The following is an 11,197-nucleotide window of genomic DNA, read 5'->3' on the forward strand; positions in this document are numbered from 1 at the left end:
CAGGTAGGGAGGGGCCCAGCCTGTCTCAGACTCAGAGTGTGGTGGGGCAGTGACGGGGCCAGGGTGCTGCTGGACGGGCGCTGTCTTGTTGCTGTCTCAATAAAGCATGTCTCAGACAATGCACCTCTGTTCTGTTAAGGGGACTTCCTTAGGGAGTGACCTGGCAGGCTTCAGGGTAGAGTTCTGCTGCTGCCAGACCAAAACAGACTCCATTGCACTGGGAAGCCAGGTCCTGGGGACCAGAGAGGAAGGCGTGGGGCACCTGGCATGGCAGCTTCTTCCGGAGTGAATTCTGCGCTGACTTGTCTCTCCCTCTCTCTCCAGAGGGAGCTGCCAGCAGGCGTGGGTAGGTGTGAATACATTCTCAAAGCAGGCATGCTTTGCATAGAAATAAGCTGGGAAGTAGGAGCATATGCAGCCATGTTTATTAACATGGCACCAGTAGTCCTTTGGTAGAGAGTGCCCCTGAGAGCCGTTTCCCAACACCAGGAGCTGCACCCCTCCATTAGCCCCAAATGCACTGTGCATGCTAGGATGCTGCTTGGGCTGGTCCCTCCCCTGCTCGTGTCCTCAGGCCAGTTTCTGCTCACTCCTCAGCACCCAGCTCAGCTGTCATCTGCTGCCTCCAGTCCTTGAGGTTCTTAGCCTCTCAGCCCCAGCCCAGCTGGCCTCTCTCATTGGCTGTCCCTGTGCCCTGTATTGCTGGGTCCTCTGCATTTTCTGAGCTCTGGAGAATCCTGATGGCTCATCAAATATGAACTCAGCCTGTCTGTAATGGATGGGAGTTCCCGTTTCCCAGAAAGGCCATCCTGGGCGTCGTTTTGTCCTGACGTTGCTAAATGTGTAGGACATGTTTTGCTGGGTTGCATTTCCTATGATCATATCATTAATAAATTGAACTGCACTGGAAAAGCAAAGTCATGTTATTGTATGTCCTTGAGGCTAGGCGAATACAGAAAAGCAGTCAGCACCTCGATCCTCCTTCCTGGTGTAAACAAAGAGTGAGGAGGCGGCAGCAAGACCTCTGGCCTACCTCTGCTCAGAGCGTCTCCTCTCTGAGATAGGCACTGTTGCCATGACTTGTGGTGCAGCAGCACAAGTGGCCCCTACCAGGCACAGAGTCAATTTCAAGTATGGATTTTTATGCACCACCTTTATTTCTTTTTGAAAATGTAATGCATTCAAAGTGCTGTTTAATATGTTGGGCAGTTGATGGGTAAAAAGTATCGACAACTCTAGACTTCTGACTTTAGTGAAAATTTAATAGAAGTTTTGTGGGGTTTTTGCTATATTGTGTATTTCTGGAATAACCTGGGCCTGTGTAACCACAGGCCACCTGTACCAGTAGTCGGAGCAGCCCAGGTCAGTTGGCGTGGATGAGTGAGGGAAGGCCCAAAGCCTGACCCCATAGTTGGCATTCTCAGAAGCTTCACAGTGAAACAGTTGTATGACAGGAGAGTGACAAAGGATAAAGCCCAAGGAGAATGACAGGTGAGCACTGAGATCCTTCCTGAAAGGAAGGCTGGAGCAGGTGGGAAAGTCTTCCCTGGAGATTTGGGTATAGGTGGGTTCTGCGCTTTGGGTGGGCAGCACAGAACGTGGAAAGCAGAGAGCAGACATGCAGACAGGAGCCCCAGGTTAGACAGCAACAGCAAGTGAAAACAAGTCTGGAGGTGTTAGTGCCACTGCCATCAGTCTCCGGTCTTGTGTGTGTGTGAGGAAGATGGTCCTGAGCTAACATCTGTGTCAGTCTTCCTTTTGTAAGTGGGATGTCTTCAGAGCATGGCTTGATGAGTGGTATATAAGTCCGTGCCCAGGATCCCAACCCACGAACCCCAAGCCGCCAAAGCGGAGCATGTGAACTTAACCACTATGCCACCGGGCCAGCTCATCGTGTGCCATGTTGAGTGCACATTGGCATGGGGGGTGTGCCCAAAGCCAGGCTGTGTTTCTGAAGCCAGTGGTCTCAGTTCCAACTAAATTCCTGGACACATTCACCTCCAAGTCCTGCAGGACCCTGAGCAGACCGGCGAACACCAAGTTGGGCCCCACTTTGCAGTAGGGTTCGTAAATGACAGAGCAGGGTCCCAACCCCAGTCCCCATCGCCCAGTCAGAAATGGTGCTGGCCGTGATGTGTGTACACCAGGTTGCACACAGGCGGGTGTTCCACCTGCCAGACTTGGGTGGTCTTTGTCCTCATCCTAAGATGGCCACTGGAGCGTTTTAAAAGCCCATGGCTATGGCTGCTGCCAGAGAATCTTGGAAATATGCTCCTCTAACTGGAGCTGTGTGCCAGGCTCAAAACCAGGGTTTTGCTCAAAAACAAAAGCAGAAGGGGAGAATGGCTGCTGGGAGACAAGCAGCTGTCTCTGCTCAAAGATTTGTCAGAAACCTGAGGAGCTAGAAGGAATGCTTTTCTGGGTCTTAAGGTTAATTATTTAAGTCAAGGCTTAAATTTTGACAAGCCCCCAAGAAGGGTGTGAAAGTCAGGACTTCTGAAACCAAGCAGAACATTTTCACTTCTCTGTGTCTTTAGCAAAGCAGGACGTATTATGCAAAGACAGGTTTGGCGAGAGAAGTGGAAAGAGTCCACATGCTGTGGAGGACCCCTGCAGAAAGCCTCTAGCCACACTTGGAATGAGGATTTTTGTCATCCAGTTCACATGTAAAAAGCCTCAGTTCTCCAAACTGAAATGCTGTCTCCTGCTCCAAAACCTCACAGCCAGAAAGATGACTTCTTACCAGTCAAAAGATTGTTTCCCTTTGTTACCTATGGAAAAGGAAATTAGATCAGAATCCATGTGAGTGCAGTGTGCAACCCGCAGCGGGCTTTAGGAGGCTTTGCTGTAGGCACCGGCAGCTCCAAATAGAAATTCAGGGGCCTGCCGGGTGGCACAGCGGTTAAGTGCACATGCTCCGCTTAGGAGGCCCAGGGTTCGCTGGTTCAGATCCCGGGTGCGGACATGGCACCGCTTGGCAAGCCATGCTGTGGCAGGCATCCCACATATAAAGTAGAGGAAAATGGGCACAGATGTTAGCTCAGGGCCAGTCTTCCTCAGCAAAACAAAAAAGAAGGAGGATTGGCAGCAGATGTTAGCTCAGGGCTAATCTTCCTCAAAAAAAAAAAAAAAAAATGCAGAATAAGGAAACTTCCAGGCAACTGCCACCTGCTCAGTTACTGCTAAGAGAAGGGGGTCCTGCACGTGAGAGGTCTAGAATGTTCTGAAAAGTCAAAGAGCAGTGAGAAGAGCCCAGGACTTGGAACTGGATGATCTCACTAGTGATCCTGAGCCAGTCTCCCTCTCTTTGCCTCAATTTCCCTGTCTGTGGGGAAGCCTCAGGAGTGGTGAGAAGTTTGTGAAGAGCACATGAGGGGTGGTGGCATGAAGTCCTGCTACCTCAATAGTCTCCCACGAACTGTGACACAGAGCATTTTTTTAAAAACGCCACTTTAAAAAAGATTTGTTTTGGGTTATATAAGTAATACATGTTCACTGCAGAAAATTTGGAAAATAAAGTATAAAGAAGGAAATCACCTGTTCCCCGACCGCCCACAGTTAACTACAGTTCTCAGGGATTTTTCCATACGTGTTCTGTGTGGGATCTCAGAGGACAAGCTGTTTTATAACCTGCTTTTACACTTCAGCTTTTTTAAGCATGTCACCATCTCACTCAGTTCTGTTGGGGATGCCTGCGCAGTGCCTCATCGAGGGAGATGTCCTGGTTTTTAACCAAGCCTTTATTGTTCGCAGCCCTGACCCATTCTTCCCTATTCTAAGTAACTGTATCTCTTAATTATTTCTGTAGGCCAGTGGTTCTCAAAGAGGCAGGGGGCGATTTTGGCCCTCCCGGGACATTTGGCGATGTCTGGAGACATTTTCTTTGTCACAAGGAGGGGTGGGTAATACTGCTGGCATCTGGAGGTTGGAGGCCAGGGGTGCTGCTGAAGTCCAGCAAGGCCCAGGGGTGGCCCCCCACAGAATCACCCTGCCAGGTGTCAGTGGTGCCCAGGGGTGGCCCCCCACAGAATCACCCCGCCAGGTGTCAGTGGTGCCCAGGGGTGGCCCCCCACAGAATCACCCCGCCAGGTGTCAGTGGTGCCCAGGGGTGGCCCCCACAGAATCACCCCGCCAGGTGTCAGTGGTGCCCAGGGGTGGCCCCCCACAGAATCACCCCGCCAGGTGTCAGTGATGCTGCAGTTGAGAAACCCTGCTGTGGGATCATTTCCATCCGGGCCAAGGTGGAGTCACAGGTGTGAATGCTGTCAGTGTTACTCATGGGTGTACTTCACCGAAGACAGTGAATGAATAAAAGTGCGTTCCCACGATCCTGTCCTGTGGTAAGGTGTTTCTTAGACTGCCCATGTTTGACTGATTTCAAAGAAAATTAAACTCACCCTCTTCAAAAGTTTCTGGAATCCCGGGAAAGCGGGAGGTTGTAGGGACTCTGGTCAAAGGGTCCATGGACTGCTGAGCAGAGGTCAGCACTCAGAGCCCCCCTGAATGTATAGTAAGCCCTGCCTTGTCCCGAAAAGAACTAGCACAGCTTACAGGAGTGCATGTGATAGAGCAAGTTAAAATAAATGAGAAAGAAAATTGAGGCAAAGGGAAAATCACGGGTAGAAAAACAAGTGGCTCAGGAGAGCAGCAGTGGTTTCAAGTGCAAGCCAGGAAGTCAGGTGTAGGGGCCAAGCGGTTAAGATCTCGCACTCTCCTGCGGCGGCCCGGGGTTCGCTGATTCGGATCCTGGGTGCAGACATGGCACCGCTTGTCAGGCCATGCTGAGGCGACATCCCACATGCCACAACTCGAGGGACCCACAACTAAAAATATATAACTATGTACCAGGGGGCTTTGGGGAGAAAAAGGAAAAATAAAATCTTAAAAAAAAAAAAGTCAGGTGTAGAAGAGGCTTCTCCCTATGGCCCTAGGGAGCAGGGCCTGAGGTGCCCACGGAGGGCACTTGCCCCACCAGGTTCCGGAGAGAGCCCAGGTGCCTCAGCCAGCTGAGGGCCAGGTGAGGAGGGTTGGGGCTCATGCCTCTGCCTTTCGAGCTCCGAGGGGGTGGCTTTACTGCCTCAGAAGAAATCCTAAGCCATGCCCTGCACCTTCTGGGCCTTCCTAAGTGGCGTGTTGAGAGGCCTGTACAGCACAACTGGAGATTTCAGCTCATTTGACATGACCACTGGTAGTTCTGGGTATGCCCTGTTCTGACAGTCCCAGCGGTGAAGAGGGTTGAAACATTTTCTTTGTGGAGAAGTGATGTGCCTGCCTGACCAGGCCCCTCAGGTACTTACGCACCTCTCAGGGTGGGGTGGGGACAGACGCCCATCCCCTTCCCCCCCCAGGCTCAGCCCAATCGGTGGCGAGGGGGCCTGAGCAAGCTGGAGGGCCTTTGGCTGGAGGGAGCATGGGCAAGGGCCCCAGGGATGGGTGCAAGCGGACAGGCCCATGTGCTGTCACTGTGTGGCTCATGGGCACAGCAGAGCCTCTGAGCGGCTCCAGGAGTAGCTGGGAAGGGCTTCCCACTGTTCCTGCCATCTCTTCTGCACTGCTCTCAGCCTCCCCTCCCTGCATGGCAAGGCCTTTCCAGAGGGGCACACTCCCTGTGCTCATCACAACCCTTTCTCCCTAGTCACCAGAATCTACAGTCAACAAGTCACTGTCTGAGCCAGCCTCCAGCCCTCCAGCTGATGTGTGCCCCTGGCCTGCCGAAGACCTTCAAGGCAAAAGGGCAAGCCCAGAGCTGGCCCTGGCTCCCAGAGGGAGGGGGCTGGGTGCCAGCCTGGGACCCAAAGGATGGGGGCAAGAGACCCCCCCCCCTCCCACCAGCCTTGTGCATCAGGGGTCCTGCCCCCTACTATGCCTAGCCCACCCAGGTGTTCATTCAGCCCAGTCTCAGGGCCCATGCCCCTTGCCCGACAAAGGCTCCTTCAAGCCCTCCCCAGTGTGGACACTGCCTGGATGGGCTCCCCAGACCTAGCCTGGACACTGAGCCAGGACACACCTCCTGCAGCTCATACTCCATTGCTGCCCCCTAACCTACTTGTCCTGGGCTTCAGGGTCTGGGTTGACAAGCTGCCCCCAAACCTGGGGCATGAGAGTCCATTAGTCCACAATCTTTAGTGGACAAGACTGCCCAGCGCAGGATACGGTAGGTGTGGAGGCCATGCCCAGCTTCTCTCCTCCCAGTTATGGAGTAACCTCGGCAGGGTAAGGCCTGCCTGGCCAAAGCACAAAGAGTTGGGATGCCTCAGACCCTGTTGAGGGGTGGGAGTGTGGAAGGACAGAGGGGGCTCTGGCCAGCAGGTGGCAGCACAGACTGTCCGCAGAGCTGAGGAGCAGAAGGAAGACAAGCCTGGGCCCTTGGCTGGCTCACTGGTCCCACTTAGGCTCCCCAAGCCCTGGCTGAGCCCCTCAGGGTGCCCACCTGTGGCGGGGCTCCTGAGTAAGAGGCCAGGTGGGATTGGCAGCTGGGGTGGGTGGGCTGGGAAACCGAGACCAAGGAGACTGTGCCCTGAACAGCCCCAACCGCCGTCCTGCCCGGGGAGCCTATGGTGGGGACCCACCATGGGAGGCCAAGGGGCCCCTGGGTTTCCTGGAAGGGACTGGAGGGCTAGGGCTAGGCTTGGGGGCCAATGAGGGAAAAGTTCAGCCTGAGTAGAAGCTGGGAGGGAAGTGGAGGGGAGAGATCATTTAGGAGACAGAGAAGTGTTGGGGAGGGGAGGAGAGGTGGCCACCTTCAGACAGAAGGAGGCACAAGGAGGAATAGGGTTGTAGGGGAGTGACTTGGAGTGGAGGACCAGAAAGGTATCAAGTTTCTGGGCTCCCGCCCCCACTCACAGCCATCCACACATCCCCCACGCCACAGGATGAAGCTGAGTAAAGTGCCAGGCTCCACCCGCCAGTTCCAAATGCCCTTAGATGCTCAGATTGGGGCTCTGCCACCCTGGATCTCCTCCCTCTCCCTGTACTTCGCCCACCAACCCACCCCAGGCCTGCAGGGAAGCCAAGTAGACAGGATGACAAGGAGGAGTTCATGGAATAGAACTGGGTGGGCATGGCAGAGAGACTGCCTCCTGCCTAGTCCCATCTTACAGAAGTGAAGCAGAAAGGGCAGACCCAGGACTCAGGCCCCCATGGCCTGGCTTCCAGGGCCTGGGCTGCCCCTGGAAAGGGGAAGTACCACTCAGACACTCAGGGCAGGCCAAAACCCTAGTTTATTTCAGCATCAGCAACGTCTTAGCCATCACAAAAATAAACTCTACCAAGGGTGAAGGAAGAAGTCTCTACAGCGAGGCTAAAGGCTCAGCTGCTAGGCAGCGAGCATCAGGGGTGCATGGCGGGCACTGCCCAGGCAATAAGTTAGGAAGCAGCGGGGCTGGTGGCGGTGGCAGGTGCAGGCCAGGACTTCACTTCTGGGCGGGCACGAGGTCATCAATGGCCTGGCCCTGCTCCAGCCGCTGCTCCATCTCAATGAGCAGCTTCACGCCATCCACCACCATCTGCACCAGCTCCACCTCCGAGAAGCCCAGGCGGTCTGCGTTGGAGACATCGAAGACCCCACCCACAGCCGCTGTGTCTACACCACCTGGGGAGGCAGTAAAGTCAGCAGGGCTGTGGAGGGGCTGCCCCAGGGGAAGAGGACTGCCTGCAGCCCCTGCCCCACTTACCTGTGCCTCGCTTCTGAAGCCGCAGCCGCTTGAGCACCTCGGGGAACTTCTCATGCTTGCCCAGGTGGGGCAGCTTGATGTGGACACCTGCCCGCAGCCCCGTGCCCAGGTTGGAGGGGCAGGTGAGGATATAGCCCAAGTGAGGGTTCCACATGAACTCATAGTTCTTAGACTTGAAGAGTGTTTCAATCTGGAGGTGGAGAAGGCGTGAGAGGGGAGAACTGGCTGAGACAAACCCCCAGGGGACCAGCCAGAGAAGGTGGGACTGGGACCTGGGAGCCCCCTGGCAGGACCCTGAGGTGACTGAGACCTGGGTTCCCCAGGGGGACAGATGGGGCACCTACATCCCTGCCTGAGCGCTGGAGTCTGGCCCTGCCCCTTCCCTGGCACCAAGCCCCTAAAGTGCCAGCCTGGGTTGGGGGTGGCCAGGCCTGACCTGGGTGAGGCCGTTGCAGAAGCGGGTGAACACCTCCTTCATGTTGCCCCCCTTCTGCATGGAGATGACCCGCAGGTGGTCCTCTTCGTTGATCCAAACCAGGAAGGTCTTATTGTCATTGTGCCTGGAGGAGGGGCATAGTCAAGCTTCCTCCCTGGACTATGGTCTCAGGACACATCCAGGAAAAAACTCAAGGGGTCCCCAAACCTGAAGACCTTCCCAACTCCCTGAGGTTCTCATTCCAGCTGTACCCAGGAGCATCCACATTGTAGAGGCAGGCAGGGAGGCCAGGCCACCTCAGGGTACAAAACAAGCCCTGAGCTGCTTCCCAGCCTCCCAGCCTTGTGCTGTGTGGAATGGGTGTGGTGAGGGAGACAACGTCCCCACCTAGGAGTTAAGTGGCGGGGACAGCCAGGACAGCCCCCCATCTCCAGGCAGGGAAGCGCTGTATGGGTGCTGAAGCCCACTCTACACAGACCCTGCACAGGGAGCAGGAGGTTGTAAGCCCTCCCCCTCCTTGCCCCTCCTTGAGGAAGCATCTGCGTCACCCAGCACCTGGCAGAGTCCCGGCGGGGAAGCGGTTGAGAAAGAAGAGAGAAAACAAGAAGCTCCAGCTCCCAAGAGGGAGTGGAGAAGAGAAGCCAACACGACCTGTCCCCCACCTCTAAGATCCCGAGAGGCCGAGGCTTCCACCAGCTGGGATCCCTTTATACACCTGCGTGGTCAGGTCAAGGTCACCTTCCAGGAGGCCTGGGCGGCACCAAACCTGTACCAGGAGTGCGGCCCCTCCCTCCGCCTCCTCGTCTTCGGCGAGGGGAGGGTAAAAGGGAGGAGGGAGAAGGTAGAGGAGAGAAGATGGGGGCCTCGCGGGAGGGGGCACGCACCAGATGCCGCGGGCGTCTGGCCAGTCTCGGGCCATGCCCGAGGCCAGCAGCAGGGGCGACACAGGCTTGTCGAAGAGGAAATGGTCGTCGATAAGCTGCTGCTGCTCCGCCTCGGTCATGCTCTTGAGCGCGTAGTATCTGCCCGTCAGGTCGCCGTCCAGGCTCGACAAGGCTGCGGAGCAGCGCGCTCAGGAGGACAGGCGGGCAAGCCCTGGCCCCCCGACACACCCCTACCACCCAGCGTCAGGGACCCGCCCCACCTCCCCATGCCCTCCTGGTTCTGTGGGAGCCCAGTCTACGCGGTCCGGGCGGCGGTCTGAGGCGGTGACCCCGGCCCTCGCTGGGCCCCAGGCCGCTGTAGGCGCGGGGCCGGACCCCGTGCCTCTGTCCCTCTAGGAAACCGGACCCGGCTCGCAGATAAGAGCGCGGCGGTGGCGGCGGCGGTTCGGGTGACTGGTAAACAAACCGGGCGGGGACTGGAACGGGGTCCCGGACGGGGACGGGGACGGAGACGGAGACAGGGAGGGGCGCCCGGCCCGCCCGACCCCTACCTTCCACCGCGAGCTTCTCGATGGCGCGGCGCTCCCCGCGGCTGCAGTGCGGGGGGAGGCAGAAGCCGCGGATGCTGCGGCCCGTGCGCACTCGCGAGCTCAGCACGTAGTTGGGGTCCAGGTCGTCGCCGCCCTGGGGGCCGAGAGGGGGTGAGAGCCGGGAGATCCCTCCCCAAAACTCCCCGCCGCCCCGGGTCGCCCCGCACCTGCAGGTTGTCGGGGTTGAGGTCGGTCTTGTGCTCGTCGCTGGGCTTGTAGCCGCCGTGCCGGTCCTCGATGATGGGGTCAAAGAGCTCCTTGAACACGTCGTACGACTCCTCGTCGCCCGCCACGCAGCCCACGGTCATAATATAGGGGTGGCCTGGGGGGGACGAGGAATGGGGACAATGACGTCACTGCCAGGCCTGAGCGAGCAGCTGAGGACCCTGCGGCTGCTTGAGGGAAGTGGGGCACTGGACCTTCGTCCTGGGGGTGTCTTGTGGATAAGGCACCGGCACCCTGACCCTGGGACTGGGGCGCGCGTACCCGGGTTGTCCACGCCGGTCTGGATGACGTCGTCCAGCGTGAAGCCGCTCGGCGTGCTCTTGGCTCGCAGCTCAGCGTACAGCTCGGGGGTCAGCACCTTGGCCATGTGGTTGTTGTGGCCGCTGAGGTCGGGGAACTCGTCCTCGGCAGGGAAGCGCAGCTTCAGCGTGTTGTGGCTATTGGAGAAGGGCATGGCGGCGGCGGGCTGCGGGGAGACGCGGGGATCAGCGGGGACTCGGCGCACTGGGCCTCCTAGGGACCTGCAAACCACCCACGGCCCCGGCCCCCAGCCACCCCGGGATGCAGCCAAGGTCAGCGGGGTCTGCAGCGCGCGCACGGGGGCGCCCGCACTGCCCAGGACCCCCGGCCCAGCCGGCGCGCGCGCTCCAGGCGGCCTGCCCTGGCGCGCACGGAGCGCGTGATGCCCGGGACCCTGCGCCCACTCCGTGCGCAGCGCCCTGGCTCCCGCGCCCAGCGCGGCCGCCCTTGGGCCCACTCACCGGGCGGCCGGGCAGGGGCGGGGGTGCTGGGTCCGTCGGCAGCTCCGGGCGCGGCGCAGGCGAACAGCGGCCGCTCCGCGCTCCCGCGGCTCTTAAGGGACGCAACGCGGGCCGCCCATTGGCCACTATTTATAGCCCATTCATTCAATTGGCCCGCGCTGCGGGGTGGTGCCGCCGCTTTGTCCGCTGCCTTCAGCCCCCTACAACCCCCTAGGCTGCCCACCCCGACTGTCCCCTCGCCGGGACCCCGCGCAGCCAGGCTACCCCGCCCGGCGCCCACCCAGGACCCCGAAACAAGAACCTCAGGCCGTTGGACATCCTGGAGTTACTCCCCCGACCCCCACTGCCTCCGGGCGGGAAACTGAGGCAGGAAAGCCACCGGGCACTTGAGGACGCCCGGGCTCGTCTGCACCCCAGCTCCTGCCTTTCCTTGCCCCGCCAGTCCTCGAGGCGGCCGCGGCGAGGGGCCGAGCAACAGAGGCCCGGGTTCCGCAGCAGGTATTGCCTCTCCCCGCCCTCTCCCCTCGCCCGGTCCGAGCTGGCTCCGAGCCGCCGACCTTCCTCAAGGTGCCCGCAAGCATCTCCCGGGGGATCTTGGCGCAGAGCGAAGGTGTGCGATAGTTGCATT

The 11,197-nt window shown here is 58.5% G+C and overlaps 1 protein-coding gene across 1 annotated transcript; it reads right to left on the reverse strand.

The window, feature by feature from the left end:
• Positions 1-7,202: 7,202 nt before the first annotated feature.
• CKB (creatine kinase B) lies at positions 7,203-10,693 on the reverse strand. The gene is made up of 8 exons (XM_014854491.3): positions 10,570-10,693; positions 10,070-10,274; positions 9,751-9,905; positions 9,545-9,677; positions 8,994-9,165; positions 8,110-8,233; positions 7,674-7,863; positions 7,203-7,591 (listed from the first exon to the last, which is right to left on the reverse strand). Exons 2-8 carry the CDS (start codon positions 10,260-10,262, stop codon positions 7,413-7,415), a joined length of 1,146 nt encoding a protein of 381 aa, XP_014709977.1. The 5' UTR covers positions 10,263-10,274; positions 10,570-10,693; the 3' UTR covers positions 7,203-7,412.
• Between the last annotated feature and the right edge of the window lie 504 nt (positions 10,694-11,197).

This window comes from Equus asinus, chromosome 7, assembly GCF_041296235.1.
Source record: "Equus asinus isolate D_3611 breed Donkey chromosome 7, EquAss-T2T_v2, whole genome shotgun sequence".
Classification (NCBI taxonomy): domain Eukaryota; kingdom Metazoa; phylum Chordata; class Mammalia; order Perissodactyla; family Equidae; genus Equus; species Equus asinus.

Coding starts and splice junctions, on each gene's coding strand:
- CKB (XM_014854491.3), bottom strand. CDS start 10,262: ATGCCCTTCTCCAATAGCCACAACACGCTGAAGCTGCGCTTCCCTGCC. Junction 9,678..9,750: donor TCAACCCCGACAACCTGCAG/GTGCGGGGCGAC, acceptor CTCGGCCCCCAG/GGCGGCGACGACCTGGACCC. Junction 8,234..8,993: donor CCAGACGCCCGCGGCATCTG/GTGCGTGCCCCC, acceptor CCCCTCCTCCAG/GCACAATGACAATAAGACCT.